We start from the raw sequence: 27010 nt of genomic DNA, 5'->3' as shown, positions 1-27010 counted from the left end.
ACGCTATTGATTCCGTGCCCTCTACGTGAAAAATCATTGTTTATGGTGTCACTGCTTCTACTTATTAAATAATCACCTTCGTCACAAAAAGAGAGTGCAGCTGTTTTGTCTTTCTCTCTATTTTATCCTGGTTCAGCTCGCACCTCGTCTTATTTAGCTGTGTGCGCCTTCTACCTATCTCTGAGAAAGTGAATGGAAACACACAACTGATAACAACACTGCCAATTTTGCAAGTTTTCCCACCTGCAAAGAATAGAGAGGTCTGTAATTTTTATCGTAGGTACACGTCAACTGTGAGAGAAAGAATCTTAAAAAAAATACAGAATATTACATTGTATGACTTTTACATACCGTATATACTCGAGTATAAGCCAAGATTTTCAGCCCATTTTTTGGGCTGAAAGTCCCCCTCTCGGCTTATACTCGAGTCATACCCAGGGGTCGGCAGGGGAGGGGGAGCGAGGGCTGTCCTGTCTAATTATACTCACCTGCTCCTGGCGTGGTCCCTGCAGCTCCCTGGTGCCCCAGCTTCTTCCTGTACTGAGCAGTCACATGGTACCGCTCATTACAGTAATGAATATTCATTACTGTAATGAGCGGTAACGGTGACCACTTAGTACAGGAAGAAGCTGCGGCACAGGGGAGCCAGGGAGCTGCAGGGACCACGCCAGGAGCAGGTGAGTATAACAGGGAGGGGAGCGCTGCGCTGTGCGATATTCACCTGCTCCTCATTCCGGGCAGCCGCTCCGTCTTCAGCGTCTTCTGCAGTGACGCTCAGGTCAGAGGGCGCGATGACGTGGTTAGTGCGCACCCTCTGCCTGAACGTCAGTGCAGAAGACGCTGAAGATGGAGCGGCACCCAGAACGAGGAAAGGTGAATATTGAAAGTGCCGGGGGCCTGAGCGACGAGAGGTGAGTATGTGATTTTTTTTTTTTTAGCGCAGCAACAGCAAATGGGGCAAGTGTCTGTATGGAGCATCATATGGGGCCATAACGTTTGTGCAGCACTATATGACGCAAATATCTTTATGGAGCATCTTATGGCACCATAATCAAGGTTTGTGCAGCACTATATGGGGCAAGTATCTTTATGGAGCATCTTATGGGGCCATAATCAACATTTGTGCAGCATTATATTGGGCAAATGTGTCTATGGAGCATCATATGGGGCCATTATTAACCTTTATGCAGGATTATATGGGGCATATTTTAATATGGAGCATCTTATGGGGCCATCATAAACTTTATGGAGCATTATATGGGGCTCCTGATTCAATATTGATATTCAAAAACACTTAACCTACTGATATCTCAATTAATTTTACTTTTATTGGTATCTATTTTTATTTTTGACATTTACCAGTAGCTGCTGCATTTTCCACCCTAGGCTTATACTCGAGTCAATAAGTTTTCCCAGTTTTTTGTGGCAAAATTAGGGGGTCGGCTTATACTTGGGTCGGCTTATACTCAAGTATATACGGTAATTCATTTGAGTTTTATTGCATGACATATGCATTTGATACAGTAGAAAAACAAAACTTAATATTTGGTACAGAAACCTATTTTTTCAATTACCGAGGTCAGATTTTTCCTATAGTCCTTGATCAAGTTTGCACACACTGCAGTAGGGACAATGGCCCACTCCTCCATACAGAGTCTACCCTCTCCTAGTGTATCCTCACCCATCCCCTGCAGACTGTGAGCCCTCGCGGGCAGGGTCCTCCCTCCTTATGTACCTGTGTGCCTTGTTTTTTGCTCATGTTTATTGTATTTGTCTATATTTGCCCCGTATTCACATGTAAAGTGCCGTGGAATAAATGGCGCTATAAAAATGTATAATAATAATAATAATAATAATAATACAGATTGCCTCCAAATCTTTCAGGTTTAATGGCTGTCGCTCTGCAACATTGAGTTTCAGCTCCAAAGATTTTCTTTTGGGTTCAGGTCTAGAGACTGGCTAGGCCACGCCAGGACCTTGCTTCTTAGGGAGTGTTTTGTTTACGGTTCAAAGAATTGTGATGAATAAATAAATGCTCACACAAAAATTGAATAAGACAAAAATGAATTTACTAAATAAAAGATAATAAATATAAACAGTCACTAAGAATAGCAAATAATCAATAAAGTCATAAGTCATACATTACATTGGAAATGGTAGGAGTCAATTCAGCCTGCCTCTGTGTCTCTGCTCAATCCACATCTGTTCGTCTTTGTGTCCTTCTGTCTCTTTTGTGTCTCAGAGTATGTGCACACGTTCAGGAATTTTCACGTTTTTTGCACGTTTTTTCACGATAAAAACGCTATAAAAACGCATAAAAAAAGCTTAGATATGCATCCTATCATTTAGAACGCATGCCGCTTTTTTTGTGCACATGATGCATTTTTTTCCGCAAAAAAAACACATTGCGGGAAAAGAAGCATCATGTTCATTCTTTTTGCGGATTTTTTGCGGATTTCCCATTGTTTTGGAGTGCAGGGAAAAAACGGAAAAAATCCGCATAAAATACGCAAAAAAACCCTCGTTAAATCCGTGCAAAAAACGCGCAAAAATTGTGGAAAAAACGCATGCAGAATTCCTGCAGAAAACCTCAGGTTTATGTCAGGAAAATTCTGCATGCATTCCGGACGTGTGCACATACCCTCAGGCATCCATTTATTCGTTAAAGGCTTTTGATCTATACCGTTATCTGAGGCTTTGTCATGGTATGTGTACTGAAACCTTCAGGCCAAATAGATAAGAATACCACCTAGCATCCCTGGGGGACTTAGGGTATGTGCACACGTTCAGGTTTTTTTGCGTTTTTTTTGCATTTTTTTGCGATAAAAACGCTATAAAAACTCATTAAAAACGCATGCATTATGCATCCTATCATTTAGAATGCATTCTGCATGTTTTGTGCACATGATGCATTTTTTTCCGCGAAAAAAACGCATCGCGGTAAAAAAAGCAGCATGTTCATTAATTTTGCGGATTTTCTGCGTTTTTCCCGCTATTCTATGCATTTGGGAAAAAATGCACAAAAAAACGCACCAAAAACATGTCAAAAATGCATGAAAACCGCAAAAAAAATACATTCGGATTTCTGACAGAAATGTCCGGTTTTTGTCAGGAAAATTTCTGCAAGAAATCCTGACGTGTGCACATACCCTTAACAAGTATCTGCTTTGAAGATAAATGTAAAGTGTACTCTAAAATGTAAATTACTGGGTCATTTACATTCACTTTGCTTAGACTGACCATTTGACATGTGGCTGGACAAGTTTTCATTTAGTTTTTCTGTGGACTCCATTGGAAAATACATATATATACAGTATATATATATATATATATATATATATATATATATAGTATATATATATATATATATATATATATATATATATATATATAACAAAACCAATCAATATCTCTATCATTCGTATTAATTAATTGGAGTGTTGAAATCATATTAAAAAATATATAATACAACACAGGAAGCCACTCCTTAGTTGCCCTGGCTGTGTGTTTTGGGTCATTGTCATGCTGGAAGACCCAGCTACAACCCATCTTCAATGCTTTTACTGAGGGAGTTCTTGGCCAAAATCTCACAATGCATGACTTCATCTATCCTCCCTGCAATATGGAACAGTTGTCCTGTCCCCTTTGCAGAAAAGTGCTTGAAGTATGATGTTTCCCCCATCATGCTTCACAGTTGGGACGGTGTTCTTGGGGCTGTAATCATGCTTCTTCCCTCAAACATGGCGAGTTGAGTTGATACCAAGAAGTTCTATTTTGGTCTCACCTGACCACTTGACCCTATCCCATGCCTCATCTGGTTCATCCAGATGGTCATTGTTGAACTTCGAATGGACCTGAACATGTGCTGGGGACCTTGCGTGCCTTGCAGGATTTTAATCCATGACGGTGTAGTGTGTTACTAACGGTAATGTTTGAGACTGTGGTACCAGCTCTCTTTAGGTCATTGACCAGGTCCTCCTGTGTAGTTCTGGGCTGATTCCTGACCTTTTGCAGGATAATCCTTACCCCATAAGGCGAGATTTTACATGGAGCCCTAGTTCAAGGAAGATTGACAGTCATCTTGGATTTCTTCGATTTTCTAATAATTGTGTCAGCAGGTCTACAATATTGTCCCTGGTGTCCTTAGACAGCTGTTTGTTCTTGGCCATGGTGGAGAGGTTAGAGTGTGATTGATTGAGTGTGTGGACAGGTGTTTTTTATATACCGTATTTTCCGGCGTATAAGACGACTTTTTAACCCCTGAAAATCTTCTTAAAAGTCGGGGGTCGTCTTATACGCCGGGTATCGCCTTGTACGCCGGTGTATATATGGTGGGTGGGGGGGGGAGTGGGCCTGATGACGACGAGGGGGCGTCTCACAGGAAAGTGAGTATCCCCCATTACCTCATTGTATCGCTGCAGCGTGGGGTCTCTGCTGGGAGCGGCGGCTGTGCTGTGGGGCGGCGGCTCCTCTTCTTCAGTGTGGGGCCTCTGTGCTGCTGGGCGGCGGCGGCGGCAGCGGCTTATCTTCAGGCAGTCGGGGCTCCTCCGGTATCTCCTTAAAGCCCGGAGGCCCCGCTGGCAGCTCGGTACAATGCGGTGGCCTCCGGGAACATGGCCGCTGCTCAGATTCAGATCTCGTCCCTAGATCTCGGGAGACGAGATCTAAATCTGAGCAGCGGCCATTTTCCCGGAGGTCACCGCATAGCAGCAATGGAGCTGTCTCCGGGAAAATGGCCGCTGCTCAGATTTAGATCTCGTCTCCCGAGATCTAGGGACGAGATCTGAATCTGAGCAGCGGCCATGTTCCCGGAGGCCACCGCATTGTACCGAGCTGCCAGCGGGGCCTCCGGGCTTTAAGGAGATACCGGAGAAGCCCCGACTGCCTGAAGATAAGCCGCCGCCCAGCAGCACAGAGGCCCCACACTGAAGAAGAGGAGCCGCCGCCCCACAGCACAGCCGCCGCCGCCGCTCCCAGCAGAGACCCCACGCTGCAGCGATACAATGAGGTAATGGGGGATACTCACTTTCCTGTGAGACGCCCCCTCGTCGTCATCAGGCCCACTCCCCCCCCCCAAAAGGCACAAAAGTCACCGGCCCTATAAGACGACACGGTTTATAAGAAGACCCCCGAAAGATTTTACATTTTAACTGGAAAAGTTGGGGGGTCGTCTTATACGCCCAGTCGTCTTATACGCCGGAAAATGCGGTAGGTAATAAGTTCAAACAGGTGCAATTAATACAGGTAATGAGTGCAGTACAGGAGGTCTTCTTAAAGAAAAACTAACAGGTCTGTGAGAGCAAGAACTCTTGCTGTTTGGTAGGTGATCAAATACTTATTTTATACAATAAAATGCAATTTAATTATTTAGAAAATCATACAATGTGTATTTCAGTTTTTTTTTTTTAGATTCTGTCTTTCACACTTGAAGTGTACCTACGATAAAAATTACAGACCTCTCCATTCCTTGTAGGTGGGAAAACTTGCAAAATCGGCAGTGTATGAAATACTTATTTTCCTCACTGTGTATATGTATGTGTGTGTGTATTTATATATATATATATATATATATATATATATATATATATATATATATATATATATATACCAGCAATTACCTTTGAAATGATGACAAACTGTATAGAATAGAACTTACCACACTGTCTCTAATGTATTCTGCTAGTGGAAATGCAGCAACAATTTTGTCCTGTAGTAAAATAACACTGTTACATTCTATGATGCTCGGTATGGTTTATTCTTCTATGAGATTCTAGGTGATTTATTATTTTTCTTGTGTGATAATATATGAACGGTTAATGAAAATGTAAAATCTAATTATTCAGCTAAATGCTTCAGAACATGTTAGGGTATGTTTCCACGTTCAGGAAACGCTGCGTTTTTGACGCTGCGTTTTTCTGCTGCGTCAAAAACGCAGCGTCCAGATGTTACAGCATAGTGGATGGGATTTTATGAAATCCAGACTCCACTATGCGTTAAAAAACGCATGCGTTTTTGCCGCGAAAACGCATGCGTTGTGCGTTTTTTCAAAACGCAGCATGTTGCTACTATGAGCAAAACACGCAGGTACACCGCAGGTGACCTGCCAGTGACCTCAGGTGCAGTTTTGGTCAGGATTTTACTTGCATAAAATCCTGACCAAAGCCTGATGCAATCCTGAACGTGGAAACATACCCTTATACATTGCAGGATCTCAGCTGTGTGCATGCTGTTTATCACCGAGGATAAAACTTTTATATTGGAGAATAAATTAAAATGTTCTTCTTGTAGGCAGCACGATATAAAGGTAGAATCAAAAATGACTTGAAGAGTCAGATCATAAGTGGTTGGTTAAGATCTTACTTCCAGGACCCTTTTGGTTTCATAGAATGGGCCAGTACTGACTAGTTATGCTTAATTTACATTCGAGAGTCCTATTCCTGCTGCTATTTCTCATCTTGGTCCTGTATATTATCAGTTCTTGCTAATTTGTATATTGTTGAAAAGTCCTTTTTGATTTAGCGCATGTGCAGATGCTGAGTTCTTGCACCAGATTTTTCTACAGGAAAAGTCCAGCATGTTGGCAGGAAAAACACTGCGTAAAATGTGCACTTTTTCGTGCTTTTTTAAGTGTTTTTTTCCTATTTGTTTCAATAGGTGAAAAACACTGTAAGAATTGTCATTCTGCAGATTTATAAATAATACTTTGATGGTTCAAATCTGCAAGGAAACAATAAGCAGCGTTCACTTTGCTTTCACAGTAAAACACTGTGCTTTTTCCACAGCAAAAACATGCAGCAATAATTGAGCATATAAACAAGCCTTTATAATTGTGGTGTAATCATTTACTTTACCCGGTCCCTACTGAGCACTGTTCACTAGGGTTGAGCGAAACGGGTCGTTCATTTTCAAAAGTCGCCGACTTTTGGCTAAGTCGGCGTCTCATGAAACCCGATCCGACCCCTGTGCTTGTCGGCCATGCGGTACGCGACTTTCGCGCCAAAGTCGCGTTTCAATGACGCAAAAAGCGCCATTTCTCAGCCAATGAAGGTGAACGCAGAGTGTGGGCAGCGTGATGACATAGGTCCTGGTCCCCACCATCTTAGAGAAGGGCATTGCAGTGATTGGCTTGCTGTCTGCGGCGTCACAGGGGCTATAAAGGGGCGTTCCCGCCGACCGCCATCTCACTGCTGCTGATCTGAGCTTAGGGAGAGGTTGCTGCCGCTTTGTCAGAAGCAGGGAGAGCGTTAGGCAGGGTCCACTAACCACCAAACCGCTTGTGCTGTAGCGATTTCCACTGTCCAACACCACCTTCGGTGTGCAGGGACACTGGAAGCTACATTTTTTTTTTTTTCTCTCAGCGCTGTAGCTCATTGGGCTGCCCTAGAAGGCTCCGTGATAGCTGTATTGCTGTGTGTACGCCACTGTGCAAACCAACTGCTTTTTTCAAAGCACATATCCTCTTGTTCCTTCCTTTCTGCACAGCTATCTTTTTTGTTTGTCCACACTTTTTATTTAATTTGTGCATCAGTCCACTCCTATTGCTGCCTGCCATACCTGGCTGAGATTACTGCAGGGAGATAGTAATTGTAGAACAGTCCCTGTTTTTTTTTTTTTTTTGTGGGAGATTAAGATTGGCATTTCTGCTAGAGTGCCATCCCTGTGTGTGCCATCTCTCACTCAGTGGGCCATAGAAAGCCTATTTATTTTTTTCCTTGATTTGGGTTTTAAAATCTACCTTAACAAAAAAACACTACATCAATCAGTGGGAGAAAAATATTGGCCTCAGTCAGGGCTTGTGTGCCACTCCTGTGTGTGCCATCTCTCATTCAGTGGGCCATAGAAAGCCTTTTTTTTATTTTATTTTATTATTTGGTTTCTAAAGTCTCCCTGAAAAAAATAAAATAAAAAAAAAACAGTGGGAGATTAATATTGCCCTTTCAGCTTGTGTGCCAGTCTTGACTCCTGGGTGTGCCACCTCTCTCTCTCAAATTGTGGGCCATAGAAAGCCTATTTATTTTTTTCCTTGATTTGGGTTTTAAAATCTACCTTAACAAAAAAACACTACATCAATCAGTGGGAGAAAAATATTGGCCTCAGTCAGGGCTTGTGTGCCACTCCTGTGTGTGCCATCTCTCATTCAGTGGGCCATAGAAAGCCTTTTTTTTTATTTTATTTTATTATTTGGTTTCTAAAGTCTCCCTGAAAAAAATAAATAAAAAAAAAAACAGTGGGAGATTAATATTGCCCTTTCAGCTTGTGTGCCAGTCTTGACTCCTGGGTGTGCCACCTCTCTCTCTCAAATTGTGGGCCATAGAAAGCCTATTTATTTTTTTCCTTGATTTGGGTTTTAAAATCTACCTTAACAAAAAAACACTACATCAATCAGTGGGAGAAAAATATTGGCCTCAGTCAGGGCTTGTGTGCCACTCCTGTGTGTGCCATCTCTCATTCAGTGGTCCATAGAAAGCCTTTTTTTTTAATTTTATTTTATTATTTGGTTTCTAAAGTCTCCCTGAAAAAAATAAAATAAAAAAAAAAAAACAGTGGGAGATTAATATTGCCCTTTCAGCTTGTGTGCCAGTCTTGACTCCTGGGTGTGCCACCTCTCTCTCTCAAATTGTGGGCCATAGAAAGCCTATTTATTTTTTTCCTTGATTTGGGTTTTAAAATCTACCTTAACAAAAAAAACACTACATCAATCAGAGGGAGAAAAATATTGGCCTCAGTCAGGGCTTGTGTGCCACTCCTGTGTGTGCCATCTCTCATTCAGTGGGCCATAGAAAGCCTTTTTTTTATTTTATTTTATTATTTGGTTTCTAAAGTCTCCCTGAAAAAAATAAAATAAAAAAAAAACAGTGGGAGATTAATATTGCCCTTTCAGCTTGTGTGCCAGTCTTGACTCCTGGGTGTGCCACCTCTCTCTCTCAAATTGTGGGCCATAGAAAGCCTATTTATTTTTTTCCTTGATTTGGGTTTTAAAATCTACCTTAACAAAAAAACACTACATCAATCAGTGGGAGAAAAATATTGGCCTCAGTCAGGGCTTGTGTGCCACTCCTGTGTGTGCCATCTCTCATTCAGTGGGCCATAGAAAGCCTTTTTTTTTATTTTATTTTATTATTTGGTTTCTAAAGTCTCCCTGAAAAAAAAAAATAAAAAAAAAACAGTGGGAGATTAATATTGCCCTTTCAGCTTGTGTGCCAGTCTTGACTCCTGGGTGTGCCACCTCTCTCTCTCAAATTGTGGGCCATAGAAAGCCTATTTATTTTTTTCCTTGATTTGGGTTTTAAAATCTACCTTAACAAAAAAAACACTACATCAATCAGAGGGAGAAAAATATTGGCCTCAGTCAGGGCTTGTGTGCCACTCCTGTGTGTGCCATCTCTCATTCAGTGGGCCATAGAAAGCCTTTTTTTTTATTTTATTTTATTATTTGGTTTCTAAAGTCTCCCTGAAAAATAAATAAATAAAAAAAAAAAACAGTGGGAGATTAATATTGCCCTTTCAGCTTGTGTGCCAGTCTTGACTCCTGGGTGTGCCACCTCTCTCTCTCAAATTGTGGGCCATAGAAAGCCTATTTATTTTTTTCCTTGATTTGGGTTTTAAAATCTACCTTAACAAAAAAACACTACATCAATCAGTGGGAGAAAAATATTGGCCTCAGTCAGGGCTTGTGTGCCACTCCTGTGTGTGCCATCTCTCATTCAGTGGGCCATAGAAAGACTTTTTTTTATTTTATTTTATTATTTGGTTTCTAAAGTCTCCCTGAAAAATAAATAAATAAATAAAAAACAGTGGGAGATTAATATTGCCCTTTCAGCTTGTGTGCCAGTCTTGACTCCTGGGTGTGCCACCTCTCTCTCTCAAATTGTGGGCCATAGAAAGCCTATTTATTTTTTTCCTTGATTTGGGTTTTAAAATCTACCTTAACAAAAAAACACTACATCAATCAGTGGGAGAAAAATATTGGCCTCAGTCAGGGCTTGTGTGCCACTCCTGTGTGTGCCATCTCTCATTCAGTGGGCCATAGAAAGCCTTTTTTTTTATTTTATTTTATTATTTGGTTTCTAAAGTCTCCCTGAAAAAAAAAAAATAATAAAAAAAAACAGTGGGAGATTAATATTGCCCTTTCAGCTTGTGTGCCAGTATTGACTCCTGGGTGTGCCACCTCTCTCTCTCAAATTGTGGGCCATAGAAAGCCTATTTATTTTTTTCCTTGATTTGGGTTTTAAAATCTACCTTAACAAAAAAACACTACATCAATCAGTGGGAGAAAAATATTGGCCTCAGTCAGGGCTTGTGTGCCACTCCTGTGTGTGCCATCTCTCAATCAGTGGTCCATAGAAAGCCTTTTTTTTAATTTTATTTTATTATTTGGTTTCTAAAGTCTCCCTGAAAAAAAAATAAATAAAAAAAAAAACAGTGGGAGATTAATATTGCCCTTTCAGCTTGTGTGCCAGTCTTGACTCCTGGGTGTGCCACCTCTCTCTCTCAAATTGTGGGCCATAGAAAGCCTATTTATTTTTTTCCTTGATTTGGGTTTTAAAATCTACCTTAACAAAAAAACACTACATCAATCAGTGGGAGAAAAATATTGGCCTCAGTCAGGGCTTGTGTGCCACTCCTGTGTGTGCCATCTCTCATTCAGTGGGCCATAGAAAGCCTTTTTTTTTATTTTATTTTATTATTTGGTTTCTAAAGTCTCCCTGAAAAAAAAAAAAAAAAAAAAAAACAGTGGGAGATTAATATTGCCCTTTCAGCTTGTGTGCCAGTCTTGACTCCTGGGTGTGCCACCTCTCTCTCTCAAATTGTGGGCCATAGAAAGCCTATTTATTTTTTTCCTTGATTTGGGTTTTAAAATCTACCTTAACAAAAAAACACTACATCAATCAGTGGGAGAAAAATATTGGCCTCAGTCATGGCTTGTGTGCCACTCCTGTGTGTGCCATCTCTCATTCAGTGGGCCATAGAAAGCCTTTTTTTTATTTTATTTTATTATTTGGTTTCTAAAGTCTCCCTGAAAAAATAAAATAAAAAAAACAGTGGGAGATTAATATTGCCCTTTCAGCTTGTGTGCCAGTCTTGACTCCTGGGTGTGCCACCTCTCTCTCTCAAATTGTGGGCCATAGAAAGCCTATTTATTTTTTTCCTTGATTTGGGTTTTAAAATCTACCATAACAAAAAAACACTACATCAATCAGTGGGAGAAAAATATTGGCCTCAGTCAGGGCTTGTGTGCCACTCCTGTGTGTGCCATCTCTCATTCAGTGGGCCATAGAAAGACTTTTTTTTTATTTTATTTTATTATTTGGTTTCTAAAGTCTCCCTGAAAAATAAATAAATAATAAAAAAAAACAGTGGGAGATTAATATTGCCCTTTCAGCTTGTGTGCCAGTCTTGACTCCTGGGTGTGCCACCTCTCTCTCTCAAATTGTGGGCCATAGAAAGCCTATTTATTTTTTTCCTTGATTTGGGTTTTAAAATCTACCTTAACAAAAAAACACTACATCAATCAGTGGGAGAAAAATATTGGCCTCAGTCAGGGCTTGTGTGCCACTCCTGTGTGTGCCATCTCTCACTCAGTGGGCCATAGAAAGCCTATTTATTTTTTGCTTGATTTGGGTTCTAAAATCTACCTGAAAAAAAAAAATACTACATCAATCAGTGGGAGATTAATATTGCCCTTTCTGCTTGTGTGCCACTCCTGACTCCTGTGTGTGCCATCTCTCACTCAGTGGGCCATAGAAAGCCTATTAATTTTTTTGCTTGATTTGGGTTCTAAAATCTACCTGAAAAAAAAACACTACATCAATCAGTGGGAGATTAATATTGCCCTTTCTGCTTGTGTGCCACTCCTGACTCCTGTGTGTGCCATCTCTCACTCAGTGGGCCATAGAAAGCCTATTAATTTTTTTGCTTGATTTGGGTTCTAAAATCTACCTGAAAAAAAAAACACTACATCAATCAGTGGGAGATTAATATTGCCCTTTCTGCTTGTGTGCCACTCCTGACTCCTGTGTGTGCCATCTCTCACTCAGTGGGCCATAGAAAGCCTATTAATTTTTTTGCTTGATTTGGGTTCTAAAATCTACCTGAAAAAAAAACACTACATCAATCAGTGGGAGATTAATATTGCCCTTTCTGCTTGTGTGCCACTCCTGACTCCTGTGTGTGCCATCTCTCACTCAGTGGGCCATAGAAAGCCTATTAATTTTTTTGCTTGATTTGGGTTCTAAAATCTACCTGAAAAAAAAACACTACATCAATCAGTGGGAGATTAATATTGCCCTTTCTGCTTGTGTGCCACTCCTGACTCCTGTGTGTGCCATCTCTCACTCAGTGGGCCATAGAAAGCCTATTAATTTTTTATTATTTGGTTTCTAAAGTCTCCCTGAAAAATAAAAAAAAAATAAAACAGTGGGAGATTAATATTGCCCTTTCTGCTTGTGTGCCACTCCTGACTCCTGTGTGTGCCATCTCTCACTCAGTGGGCCATAGAAAGCCTATTTATTTTTTATTATTTTGTTTCTAAAGTCTCCCTGAAAAATAAAAAAAAAATAAAACAGTGGGAGATTAATATTGACATTTGTGCTTGAGTGACAGTCCTGCGTGTGTGGCATCTCTGTGATTTGGTGCCACAGAAAACAGAGTGTGTAACATTGTGCCTGATTTTCCTTGTGGTCTCACCAACCTGTTAAGGGATATTGAAATCATACTGAAGTTATAGCTCACCGTGTAAGTTGTTTGACAGCAACAAATAAAGTTACTTTGGTTAAGATTTTAAAACAATGAGGAAGTCTGGTGCAAGAGGTCGTCGTGGGCGTTCATTGTCAGCTGGTAATGATGGTAGTGGTAGTGGAGCATCAGGTGGTCGTGGGGATAAAAATATTCCACCTAAGTCTGGAGCTGTGGAGCCAGTTTCGTCATCTGGCTACACAAGGCCTCGAACGCTCTCTTTTCTGGGAGTACGAAAACCGCTTTTAAAGGCGGAGCAGCAACAGCAAGTTTTGGCTTACATTGCAGACTCAGCCTCTAGCTCTTTTGCCTCCTCTTCTGAAACTGGTAAATGTAAAAGCAGCGCGTCGCTTGTGGATGTTCACGGTCAGGGACAAGTCGCTTCCTTGTCCTCTTCAGCAAAAACTACAACAAGAGAGAAGGATGCAGCAGGCGACACAACGGGTTACTCCATGGAGCTCTTTACACATACCGTCCCTGGCTTAGAAAGTGAAACACTTAACAGGCCATGCCCATTACAAGTAGATTCTGACATGGAGTGCACTGATGCACAGCCACAGCCAGAGTACTATGCTGCTCCTTTGACTCAGACCACCACATTGCCCTCTCAGGGTACTGATCCACAATCAGACCCTGATGAGACTATGTTGCCCCGCCACGAACGCTATACCACCGACCGACACAGTGACACAGACGAAGTTGCACACGAGCTCGAAGAGGAGGTAATAGATGACCCAGTTATTGACCCCGATTGGCAGCCATTGGGGGAACAGGGTGCAGGCGGCAGTAGTTCAGAAGCGGAGGTGGAGGAGGGGCCGCAGCAGGCATCAACATCGCAACAGGTTCCATCTGCCGGGCCCGTATCTGGCCAAAAACGCGTGTCATAGCCAAAATCTGTTGGAGGACAGCTGTTGTGAATTTACTTTTTGGCTCCCTCTAGTGGCTACTAGTGATTTGACTCTGGGTTTGTCAGTCATTCCTTTTATGCTCACCTGGGTCGTTAGGTCAGGGGTGTTGCTATATAAGCTCCCTGGACCTTCAGTTCAATGCCTGGCAACGTTGATATCAGAGCTAATCTGTAGTGCTCTTGTCTACTGATCCTGGTTCCTGCTTGATTAAGCTAAGTCTGCTTTTTTGCTTTTTGCAATTCGTTATTGTTTGCATTTTTTGTCCAGCTTGTATATTATCTGTATCCTGACCTTGCTGGAAGCTCTAGGGCGGCTGGTGTTCTCCCCCCGGGCCGTTAGACGGTTCGGGGGTTCTTGAATCTCCAGCGTGGATTTTTTGATAGGGTTTTTGTTGACCATATAAGTTATCTTACTATATTCTGCTATTAGTAAGTGGGCCTCTCTGTGCTAAACCTAGTTCATCTCTGTGTTTGTCATTTCCTCTTACCTCACCGTTATTATTTGTGGGGGGCTTGTATCCTACTTTTGGGGTCCTTTCTCTGGAGGCAAGAGAGGTCTTTGTTTTCCTCTTCTAGGGGTAGTTAGCTCTCCGGCTGGCGCGAGACATCTAGCGACCAACGTAGGCATGTTCCCCGGCTACTTCCAGGGTTGGCGTTAGGAGTAGATATATGGTCAACCTAGTTACCACTGCCCTATGAGCTGGATTTTTGTACTTTGCAGACTTGCTGATATCTCTGAGACCCTCGCCATTGGGGTCATAACAGTTTGCCAGGACCGGTATTAAATGTTAAATGCATTGCAGAAGTGGGATTATAAGAAAGAAAGTTCTGAGTTTTTTTTTCTCTCTCTCTTTTTTTTTTCTTTTCCCCTTTACCTCTGAGTGGCTTGTGATTGCTGCAGACATGAATGTCCAGACCTTGATTACATGTGTGGACCAGCTTGCTGCTCGTGTGCAGGGCATACAAGATTATGTTACCAGAAATCCTATGTCAGAACCTAAGATACCGATTCCTGAACTGTTTTCCGGAGACCGATTTAAGTTTAGAAATTTCAGGAATCATTGTAAATTGTTTTTGTCCCTGAGACCCTGTTCCTCTGGAGACTCCGCTCAGCAAGTGAAAATTGTTATTTCTTTTTTACGGGGCGAACCTCAGGATTGGGCTTTCTCGCTGGCGCCAGGAGATCCGGCATTGGCTGATATTGATGCGTTTTTTCTGGCGCTTGGTTTGCTTTATGAGGAACCCAATCTTGAGATTCAGGCAGAAAAAGCCTTGCTGGCTATGTCTCAGGGCCAGGACGAGGCTGAGGTGTATTGCCAAAAATTTCGGAAATGGTCCGTGCTGACCCAGTGGAACGAGTGTGCACTTGCCGCTAATTTTAGAAATGGCCTTTCTGAAGCCATTAAGAATGTGATGGTGGGTTTTCCCATTCCCACAGGTCTGAATGATTCCATGGCCCTGGCGATTCAAATTGACCGGCGGTTGCGGGAGCGCAAAACCGCAAATTCCCTCATGGTGTTATCTGAACAGGCACCTGATTTAATGCAATGTGATAGAATCCTGACTAGAAATGAGCGGAAAATTCATAGACGCCAGAATGGCTTGTGTTACTACTGTGGTGATTCTGCACATGTTATCTCAGCATGCTCTAAGCGTCTTACTAAGGTTGTTAGTCCTGTCGCCATTGGTAATTTGCAACCTAAGTTCATTCTATCTGTAACTTTGATTTGCTCACTGTTATCGTATCCTGTCGTGGCGTTTGTAGATTCAGGTGCTGCCCTGAGTCTTATGGATCTGTCATTTGCCAAGCGTTGCGGTTTTGTTCTTGAGCCATTAGAAAATCCTATCCCTCTTAGGGGTATTGACGCTACGCCATTGGCAGAAAATAAGCCGCAGTTTTGGACACAGGTTACCATGTGCATGACTCCTGAACATTGGGAGGTGATACGTTTTCTTGTTCTGCATAAGATGCATGATTTGGTTGTTTTGGGGTTGCCATGGTTACAGACCCATAATCCAGTCTTGGACTGGAAGGCAATGTCAGTGTCAAGTTGGGGCTGTCATGGAATTCATGGAGATTCCCTGCCCGTGTCTATTGCTACTTCTACGCCTTCGGAAGTTCCGGCGTATTTGTCTGATTATTAGGATGTCTTCAGCGAGTCTAGGTCAAGTGCATTGCCTCCTCATAGGGAATGTGACTGTGCAATAGATTTGATTCCAGGCAGTAAGTTTCCTAAGGGAAGACTGTTTAATCTGTCGGAACCTGAACATACCGCGATGCGTTCATATATCAAGGAGTCTCTGGAGAAGGGGCATATCCGTCCTTCTTCTTCCCCTCTTGGTGCGGGATTCTTTTTTGTGGCTAAAAAGGACGGATCTTTGAGGCCGTGTATTGACTATCGGCTTTTGAATAAGATCACTGTCAAATTTCAGTATCCTTTGCCGTTGTTGTCAGACTTGTTTGCCCGGATTAAAGGTGCCAAGTGGTTCACCAAGATAGACCTTCGTGGTGCGTACAACCTTGTGCGCATTAAGCAAGGAGATGAATGGAAAACCGCATTCAATACGCCCGAAGGTCATTTTGAGTACTTGGTGATGCCATTTGGGCTCTCTAATGCACCTTCAGTTTTTCAGTCCTTTATGCATGACATTTTCCGGAAGTATCTGGATAAATTTTTGATCGTTTATCTGGATGATATTCTGTTTTTTTCTGATGATTGGGACTCGCATGTGGAACAGGTCAGGATGGTTTTCAAGATTTTGCGTGAAAATTCTTTGTTTGTTAAAGGCTCAAAGTGTCTTTTTGGTGTACAGAAGGTTCCCTTTTTAGGGTTCATTTTTTCCCCTTCTGCTGTGGAGATGGACCCAGTCAAGGTTCGATCTATTCATGATTGGACTCAACCCTCGTCAGTTAAGAGTCTTCAGAAGTTCTTGGGTTTTGCTAACTTCTACCGTCGTTTTATCGCTAATTTTTCTAGCGTTGTTAAACCGTTGACGGATATGACCAAGAAAGGCTCTGATGTGGCTAACTGGGCTCCTGCTGCCGTGGAGGCTTTCCAGGAGTTGAAGCGCCGGTTTACTTCAGCGCCTGTTTTGTGCCAGCCTGATGTCTCACTTCCCTTTCAGGTTGAAGTGGATGCTTCGGAGATTGGGGCAGGGGCCGTTTTGTCGCAGAGAGGCCCTGGTTGCTCTACTATGAGACCTTGTGCCTTTTTCTCTAGGAAGTTTTCGCCGGCAGAGCGAAATTATGATGTGGGCAATCGGGAGTTGTTGGCCATGAAGTGGGCATTTGAGGAGTGGCGTCATTGGCTCGAGGGTGCTAAGCATCGTGTGGTGGTCTTGACTGATCACAAAAATCTGATGTACCTCAAGTCTGCTAAACGCCTGAATCCTAGACAGGCCCGCTGGTCATTGTTTTTCTCCCGTTTTGACTTTGTGGTTTCGTATTTACCAGGTTCTAAGAATGTGAAGGCCGATGCTCTGTCTAGGAGCTTTGTGCCTGATGCTCCTGGAGTCGCTGAACCTGTGGGTATTCTTAAGGAAGGAGTTATCCTGTCAGCTATTTCTCCAGATCTGCGACGTGTGTTGCAGAGATTTCAGGCTGGTAGGCCTGACTCTTGTCCACCTGACAGATTGTTTGTGCCTGCTAAATGGACCAGCAGAGTCATTTCCGAGGTTCATTCCTCAGTGTTGGCAGGGCACCCGGGAATTTTTGGCACCAGAGATCTGGTGGCCAGGTCCTTTTGGTGGCCTTCCTTGTCAAGAGATGTGCGGTCATTTGTGCAGTCCTGTGGTACTTGTGCTCGAGCTAAGCCTTGCTGTTCTCGTGCCAGCGGGTTGCTCTTGCCCTTGCCTGTCCCGAAGAGACCTTGGACACACATCTCTATGGATTTCATTTCGGATCTTCCGGTGTCTCAGGGCATGTCTGTCATCTGGGTGATATGTGATCGTTTCTCCAAGATGGTCCATCTGGTTCCTTTGCCCAAACTGCCTTCCTCTTCTGATCTGGTTCCTGTGTTCTTCCAGAACGTGGTTCGTTTGCACGGCATTCCTGAGAATATTGTGTCGGACAGAGGATCCCAGTTTGTTTCCAGGTTCTGGCGATCCTTTTGTGGTAGGATGGGCATAGATTTGTCATTTTCGTCCGCTTTTCATCCACAGACTAACGGACAAACGGAACGAACTAATCAGACTCTGGAGGCGTATTTGAGGTGTTTTGTCTCTTCTGATCAGGATGATTGGGTGACCTTCTTGCCGTTGGCTGAATTTGCCCTTAATAATCGGGCTAGTTCTGCCACCTTGGTTTCGCCATTTTTCTGCAACTCTGGTTTCCACCCTCGTTTTTCCTCGGGACATGTGGAGCCTTCTGACTGTCCTGGGGTGGATTCTGTGGTGGATAGGTTGCAGCGGATCTGGAATCATGTGGTGGACAACTTGAAGTTGTCACAGGAGAAGGCTCAGCGTTTTGCCAACCGCCGCCGCGGTGTGGGTCCCCGACTTCGTGTTGGGGATTTGATGTGGCTGTCTTCTCGATTTGTTCCTATGAAGGTCTCCTCTCCCAAATTTAAGCCTCGATTCATTGGTCCTTACAGGATATTGGAGATCCTTAATCCTGTATCCTTTCGCCTGGATCTTCCGGTGTCGTTTGCCATTCACAACGTATTTCATAGGTCCTTGTTGCGGCGGTACGTTGTGCCTGTGGTTCCTTCTGCTGAGCCTCCTGCTCCGGTGTTGGTTGAGGGCGAGTTGGAGTACGTGGTGGAGAAGATCTTAGATTCTCGTCTCTCCAGGCGGAGGCTTCAGTACCTGGTCAAGTGGAAGGACTATGGTCAGGAGGATAATTCCTGGGTGGTCGCCTCTGATGTGCATGCGGCCGATTTAGTTCGTGCCTTTCACGCCGCTCATCCTGATCGCCCTGGTGGTCTTGGTGAGGGTTCGGTGACCCCTCACTAAGGGGGGGGTACTGTTGTGAATTTACTTTTTGGCTCCCTCTAGTGGCTACTAGTGATTTGACTCTGGGTTTGTCAGTCATTCCTTTTATGCTCACCTGGGTCGTTAGGTCAGGGGTGTTGCTATATAAGCTCCCTGGACCTTCAGTTCAATGCCTGGCAACGTTGATATCAGAGCTAATCTGTAGTGCTCTTGTCTACTGATCCTGGTTCCTGCTTGATTAAGCTAAGTCTGCTTTTTTGCTTTTTGCAATTCGTTATTGTTTGCATTTTTTGTCCAGCTTGTATATTATCTGTATCCTGACCTTGCTGGAAGCTCTAGGGCGGCTGGTGTTCTCCCCCCGGGCCGTTAGACGGTTCGGGGGTTCTTGAATCTCCAGCGTGGATTTTTTGATAGGGTTTTTGTTGACCATATAAGTTATCTTACTATATTCTGCTATTAGTAAGTGGGCCTCTCTGTGCTAAACCTAGTTCATCTCTGTGTTTGTCATTTCCTCTTACCTCACCGTTATTATTTGTGGGGGGCTTGTATCCTACTTTTGGGGTCCTTTCTCTGGAGGCAAGAGAGGTCTTTGTTTTCCTCTTCTAGGGGTAGTTAGCTCTCCGGCTGTCGCGAGACATCTAGCGACCAACGTAGGCATGTTCCCCGGCTACTTCTAGGGTTGGCGTTAGGAGTAGATATATGGTCAACCTAGTTACCACTGCCCTATGAGCTGGATTTTTGTACTTTGCAGACTTGCTGATATCTCTGAGACCCTCGCCATTGGGGTCATAACAGACAGCGTGGCCATCCGGTTAAAGCTCAGTCTGCAATCCCTGAAAAGGGATCCGATGCTAGGAAGAGTGCAGTCTGGCATTTTTTTAAACAACATCCAATTGATCAGCGCAAAGTCATCTGTCAAAAATGTTCAACTAGCTTAAGCAGAGGTCAGAATCTGAAAAGTCTCAATACTAGTTGCATGCATAGACACTTAACCACCATGCATTTTCAAGCCTGGACTAACTACCAAACGTCCCTTAAGGTTGTAGCACCCTCGGCCAATGAAGCTAGTCAGCAACGCAACATCCCTTCCGTCACTGTAAGGCCACCATTTTCCGCACCACCGGCAGTATCTGTGCAGGTTTCTTTGCCAGCCAAAAGCAGTCAGGGTCAGGGAATCACCAGTTTTGTAGGAGGAAATATTGCATCTAGGGCACCGGCGGAAACAATACCGTCTCCAACCGTCTCTCAGTCTGCCATGTACACCGGCACACCCGAAAGTTCCACGATCTCCAGCTCTCCAGTCCAGCTCACCCTACATGAGACTCTGGTTAGAAAAAGGAAGTACTTATCCTCGCATCCGCGTACACAGGGTTTTAACGCCCACATAGCTAGACTAATCTCGTTAGAGATGATGCCCTACCGGTTAGTTGAAAGCGAAGCTTTCAAAGCCCTGATGGAGTACGCTGATCCACGATACGAGCTACCCAGTCGACACTTTTTTTCAAGAAAAGCCATCCCAGCCCTGCACCAGCACGTTAAACAGCGCATCGTCCATGCAGTCAGGCAATCTGTGAGTACAAAGGTGCACCTGACTACAGATGCATGGACCAGTAGGCATGGCCAGGGACGTTATGTGTCCATCACGGCACACTGGGTGAATGTGGTGGATGCAGGGTCCACAGGGGACATCAATTTCGGGACAGTTGTGCCTAGCCCACGGTCTAGGAAACAGTTGGCTGTAGGCGTTCGCACCCCCTCCACCTCCTCCTCCTCGTCCTCCTGCAGAAGCTACAGCTCTTCCACAGACCGCAGTCGGCCAACCACTCCATCGGCAGATGACACTGTTGCACACCAGTTGTCCCATTATGGGCCAGCTACTGGCAAGCGTCAGCAGGCTGTATTGGCTATGAAGTGTTTGGGCGACAACAGACACACCGCGGAAGTTCTGTCCGAGTTCTTGCAACAAGAAACGCAGTCGTGGCTGGGCACAGTAGATCTTGAGGCAGGCAAGGTAGTGAGTGATAACGGTAGGAATTTCATGGCTGCCATCTCCCTTTCCCAACTGAAACACATTCCTTGCCTGGCTCACACCTTAAACCTGGTGGTGCAGTGCTTATTGAAAACTTATCCTGGGTTCTCCGACCTGCTCCTCAAAGTGCGTGGACTTTGCTCACATATCCGACGTTCGCCTGTACACGCCAGCCGTATGCAGACCTATCAGCGGTCTTTGAACCTTCCCCAGCATCGCCTAATCATAGACGTTGCAACAAGGTGGAACTCAACACTGCACATGCTTCAGAGACTGTGCCAACAGAGGCGGGCTGTTATGTTTTTGTGGGAGGATACACATACACGGGTAGGCAGTAGGATGGCAGACATGGAGTTGTCAGGTGTGCCGTGGTCCAAGATACAAGACATGTGTCAAGTCCTTCAGTGTTTTGAGGAATGCACACGGCTGGTTAGTGCAGACAACGCCGTAATAAGCATGAGCATCCCCCTAATGCGTCTGCTGATGCAAAGTTTGACGCACATAAAGGAGCAGGCGTCTGCACCAGAGGAAGAGGAAAGCCTTGATGACAGTCAGCCATTGTCTGGTCAGGGCAGTGTACAGGACGAGGTAGCGGGCGAAGAGGAGGTGGAGGACGAGGAGGATGATGGGGATGAGTATATTTTTAATGCGGAAGCTTTCCCGGGGGCACTGGAAATTGGTTGCGTGGCAAGGCCGGGTTCTGGTTTTTTGAGGGACACAAGTGACGTAGATTTGCCTGAAACTACCCCTCAACCAATCACAACCGGAGATTTGACAACTGGAACTTTGGCCCACATGGCGGATTATGCGTTACGTATCCTAAAAAGGGACACACGCATTACGAAAATGATGAACGATGACGATTACTGGTTGGCCTGCCTCCTTGATCCACGCTATAAAGGCAAATTGCAAAATATTATGCCACATGAGAACTTGGAACTAATATTAGCAACCAAACAATCAACTCTTGTTGACCGTTTGCTTCAGGCATTCCCAGCACACAGCGCACATGATCGTTCTCACACGAGCTCCAGGGGGCAGCAGACTAGGAGTGTTAGGGGTGCACACATCAGAAGTGGCGTTGGACAGAGGGGTTTTCTGACCAGGTTGTGGAGTGATTTTGCTATGACCGCAGACAGGACAGGTACTGCTGCATCAATTGAAAGTGACAGGAGACAACATTTGTCCAGTATGGTTACTAACTATTTTTCATCCCTTATCGATGTTCTCCCTCAACCGTCATTCCCATTTGATTACTGGGCATCAAAATTAGACACCTGGCCAGAATTGGCAGAATATGCATTGCAGGAGCTTGCTTGCCCGGCCGCAAGTGTCCTATCAGAAAGAGTATTCAGTGCTGCAGGTTCAATATTAACCGAAAAAAGGACTCGTCTGGCTACCCAAAATGTTGACGATCTAACATTCATTAAAATGAACCACAACTGGATTTCGAAATCTTTTGCCCCACCTTGCCCGGCCGACACCTAGCTTTCCTATGAAAAGCTCTTGCCTGTGAATTACTTTTCTAATGTCTAATTTGCTGCAGCTGATTGTACAGCATACGACATGTTTACACCTCCCTAAATGGCCAAACTCCCCACACGGGGCCGTGGTATCGCGACTTGGCGCAAGCACCCGTGAGACTGCCGTTTGTCTGAGGAGGTGGGTGTGCTCGCTTTTGGTTGACGGCATTGCTACTGGGTCCCTCATAGTACAATGTAGTGTCTCTGGCGGTGGTGGTGCGCACCCAACGTCAGACACACCGTTGTATCATGAGGGGCCCTGGGGCGGTCCCGCCGGCCTCAAGAGAGTTCCCCCCTCCCCCAGCTCAAACTGTGCTCTACCACGTGCAAAATTATGTCGCACAGCTCCACCAATCTTTAGTCTATTCGCTGACATCATTCAATGTCTGGAACTGACAATACAAATTTGTAGACATCTATGATGCAACTTAAAATAGTCTGTGTCTGTGTCCTATATTGGCACCATTAAATAGTTACTGCCAAATTACTATGTCAGAAACTCAGCAGATGAGCCCACCCCTGTACCTAAGTATGCCACCTTTTTTTTTTTTTGGTTGTTTTGCGAGACATTAACATCTATTTATATTTTGGGAGTACTGGGACAGACACTCCTTGCAATACTCCTCCACTGACCACCAAGCTGCCTGCCCGTGTATCCATGTAACCGATGTAAAACAGCCATGAGCCTATTGTTTGTTATTTTAGGCCTTTGATAGCCTGTCTGCGGTCCCTACTTTAAATACTCCTCCACTGACCACCAAGCTGCCTGCCCGTGTATCCATGTAACCGATGTAAAACTGCCATGAGCCTATTGTTTGTTATTTTAGGCCTTTGATAGCCTGTCTGCGGTCCCTACTTTAAATACTCCTCCACTGACCACCAAGCTGCCTGCCCGTGTATCCATGTAACCGATGTAAAACTGCCATGAGCCTATTGTTTGTTATTTTAGGCCTTTGATAGCCTGTCTGCGGTCCCTACTTTAAATACTCCTCCACTGACCACCAAGCTGCCTGCCCGTGTATCCATGTAACCGATGTAAAACTGCCATGAGCCTATTGTTTGTTATTTTAGGCCTTTGATAGCCTGTCTGCGGTCCCTACTTTAAATACTCCTCCACTGACCACCAAGCTGCCTGCCCGTGTATCCATGTAACCGATGTAAAACTGCCATGAGCCTATTGTTTGTTATTTTAGGCCTTTGATAGCCTGTCTGCGGTCCCTACTTTAAATACTCCTCCACTGACCACCAAGCTGCCTGCCCGTGTATCCATGTAACCGATGTAAAACTGCCATGAGCCTATTGTTTGTTATTTTAGGCCTTTGATAGCCTGTCTGCGGTCCCTACTTTAAATACTCCTCCACTGACCACCAAGCTGCCTGCCCGTGTATCCATGTAACCGATGTAAAACTGCCATGAGCCTATTGTTTGTTATTTTAGGCCTTTGATAGCCTGTCTGCGGTCCCTACTTTAAATACTCCTCCACTGACCACCAAGCTGCCTGCCCGTGTATCCATGTAACCGATGTAAAACTGCCATGAGCCTATTGTTTGTTATTTTAGGCCTTTGATAGCCTGTCTGCGGTCCCTACTTTAAATACTCCTCCACTGACCACCAAGCTGCCTGCCCGTGTATCCATGTAACCGATGTAAAACTGCCATGAGCCTATTGTTTGTTATTTTAGGCCTTTGAGAGCCTGTCTGCGGTCCCTACTTTAAATACTCCTCCACTGACCACCAAGCTGCCTGCCCGTGTATCCATGTAACCGATGTAAAACTGCCATGAGCCTATTGTTTGTTATTTTAGGCCTTTGATAGCCTGTCTGCGGTCCCTACTTTAAATACTCCTCCACTGACCACCAAGCTGCCTGTGTATCCATGTAACCGATGTAAAACAGCCATGAGCCTATTGTTTGTTATTTTAGGCCTTTGATAGCCTGTCTGCGGTCCCTACTTTAAATACTCCTCCACTGACCACCAAGCTGCCTGCCCGTGTATCATGTAACCGATGTAAAACTGCAGTATTTTGCTTATAAAAAAGAAAATACTGGAGAGATATCAAATGCAGACATTTTAACATTAAAAACAAAAACACATACAACAAAAAACTGGTACAGTACAAAAATTGGCCACCAGCTACAAAAACTTTCTCCTGCAAGTAGTTAACTGAAAGGTTTTTTTCCATTGAAAACACAGATATGGCATCCACCGAGTGTTGTCCTGTCGCGTCTTCTTTATATTATTGCCAAGAAGCTGCAACTGAATAAAGCTGTGCTTCAACCTTCTGTTCCAAATTACGATTGTTAAAAATGAAATTGGCTGTTCCGGCCTACTAAAGGTGTCTGCCCCTGCCTGGTGTTGTCCTCAACTGAATAAAGCTGTGCTTCAACCTTCTGTTCCAAATTACGAATTTTAAAAATGAAATTGGCTGTTCAGGCCTACTAAAGGTGTCTGCCCCTGCCTGGTGTTGTCCTCAACTGAATAAAGCTGTGCTTCAACCTTCTGTTCCAAATTACGATTGTTAAAAATGAAATTGGCTGTTCCGGCCTACTAAAGGTGTCTGCCCCTGCCTGGTGTTGTCCTCAACTGAATAAAGCTGTGCTTCAACCTTCTGTTCCAAATTACGAATTTTAAAAATGAAATTGGCTGTTCAGGCCTACTAAAGGTGTCTGCCCCTGCCTGGTGTTGTCCTCAACTGAATAAAGCTGTGCTTCAACCTTCTGTTCCAAATTACGATTTTTAAAAATGAAATTGGCTGTTCCGGCCTACTAAAGGTGTCTGCCCCTGCCTGGTGTTGTCCTCAACTGAATAAAGCTGTGCTTCAACCTTCTGTTCCAAATTACGAATTTTAAAAATGAAATTGGCTGTTCCGGCCTACTAAAGGTGTCTGCCCCTGCCTGGTGTTGTCCTCAACTGAATAAAGCTGAGCTTCTACCTTCTGCCTATTATTAACTGCTTTTTTTTAATAAAATTGGCTGTTCCGGCCTACTAAAGGTGTCTGCCCCTGCCTGTGTTGTCCTCAACTGAATAAAGCTGTGCTTCAACCTTCTGTTCCAAATTACGAATTTTAAAAATGAAATTGGCTGTTCCGGCCTACTAAAGGTGTCTGCCCCTGCCTGGTGTTGTCCTCAACTGAATAAAGCTGAGCTTCTACCTTCTGCCTCTTATTAACTGCTTTTTTTTTTATAAAATTGGCTGTTCCGGCCTACTAAAGGTGTCTGCCCCTGCCTGGTGTTGTCCTCAACTGAATAAAGCTGTGCTTCAACCTTCTTTTCCAAATTACGATTTTTAAAAATGAAATTGGCTGTTCCGGCCTACTAAAGGTGTCTGCCCCTGCCTGGTGTTGTCCTCAACTGAATAAAGCTGTGCTTCAACCTTCTGTTCCAAATTACGATTGTTAAAAATGAAATTGGCTGTTCCGGCCTACTAAAGGTGTCTGCCCCTGCCTGGTGTTGTCCTCAACTGAATAAAGCTGAGCTTCTACCTTCTGCCTTTTATTAACTGCTTTTTTTTTATAAAATTGGCTGTTCCGGCCTACTAAAGGTGTCTGCCCCTGCCTGTGTTGTCCTCAACTGAATAAAGCTGTGCTTCAACCTTCTGTTCCAAATTACGAATTTTAAAAATGAAATTGGCTGTTCCGGCCTACTAAAGGTGTCTGCCCCTGCCTGGTGTTGTCCTCAACTGAATAAAGCTGTGCTTCAACCTTCTGTTCCAAATTACGAATTTTAAAAATGAAATTGGCTGTTCCGGCCTACTAAAGGTGTCTGCCCCTCCCTGGTGTTGTCCTCAACTGAATAAAGCTGTGCTTCAACCTTCTGTTCCAAATTACGAATTTTAAAAATGAAATTGGCTGATCCGGCCTACTAAAGGTGTCTGCCCCTCCCTGGTGTTGTCCTCAACTGAACAAAGCTGAGCTTCCACATTCTGGCTTTCGGCCTATACTATCAGATATTAAACTGCATTTGGCCTACTAGTGTGGTTAGGCCCTTGAAACAGTGTCTGCTGCTCTTGGGTTTGCTACTCCACTGAACAAAGCAATGCCGCCTGTTTAGTCCTGTTACCAATTTTGATCTGCATTTAGCCTACTTTATTCTTTGGCCCTATATCTGTTTCCTCCTCATCCTGCCCATTGCCCAGCCACTGCTAGATGAGTCTGCTGGTACATTGACCTAGACCACTACATTCCCCTTGTACTCTACACAGCCAGAATCTGACCCTGCTGAAAGTAAGGTTCCCCTTCCCGCATGTTATACCACCTTACACAGGGACAAAGAGGAAGGTGCAGATGAAAGTGCAGGTTCCTTCATCAGGTGCGGGGGGCATACTCGTTGGCGACGTCACTGGCACAGGGCCACTCAGAGTACGCAAAAGTGTCGCTGCTGGTGGGAGGCGCCCCCGCCATGCAAACACACCGCCGTACTTTGAGGGGCCCTGTGCCAGTGCCAATGCGAACGAGTGGGCCCCCCCTGCTTGCTCAGGATCACAGCACTTGCAACGTTGAAATACTTACCTCTCCCTGCTCCACCGCCATGACGTAGTCCACGTTTCCTGGGCCCACTAAAACCTTGAACCAGCCCTACCCCCCACAACTTTTGCCAAATGACCCCCAATTTCCAGTGCCCAACTATTATTATAAAGTTAATTAAGATTGACAAGCTTCAGAAAACAAGAATGGATGTTTTTGGCATTAAAATGGGCACTGTAGGTGTTTTCCTGGCCTCCACTCACTGCCGACTATGCTTCCCCATTGACTTGCATTGGGTTTCGTGTTTCGGTCGATCCCCGACTTTTAGCGACAATCGGCCGACTGCACTCGACTCGACTCTGGACAAAATCGGGTTTCCCAAAACCCTACTCGATCTTAAAAAAATGAAAGTCGCTCAACTCT

General features: G+C 44.3%; 1 protein-coding gene across 1 annotated transcript in view; it reads right to left on the bottom strand.

Moving 5' to 3' along the window:
- The window catches only part of LOC143788805 (uncharacterized), a 187703-nt gene that overhangs the window by 5785 nt on the left and 154908 nt on the right, over positions 1-27010 (bottom strand). The window contains exon 21 of the mRNA XM_077278707.1: positions 5657-5707. Within this exon, the coding sequence (XP_077134822.1) occupies positions 5657-5707 (51 nt within the window). The remainder of the gene's footprint in view (positions 1-5656; positions 5708-27010) is intronic.

Source organism: Ranitomeya variabilis, chromosome 8 (genome assembly GCF_051348905.1).
Source record: "Ranitomeya variabilis isolate aRanVar5 chromosome 8, aRanVar5.hap1, whole genome shotgun sequence".
Taxonomy (NCBI): Eukaryota; Metazoa; Chordata; class Amphibia; order Anura; family Dendrobatidae; genus Ranitomeya; species Ranitomeya variabilis.
The sequence above is the reverse complement of the archived record's forward strand: the minus strand, read 5'-3'. Positions and strand labels throughout refer to the sequence as shown.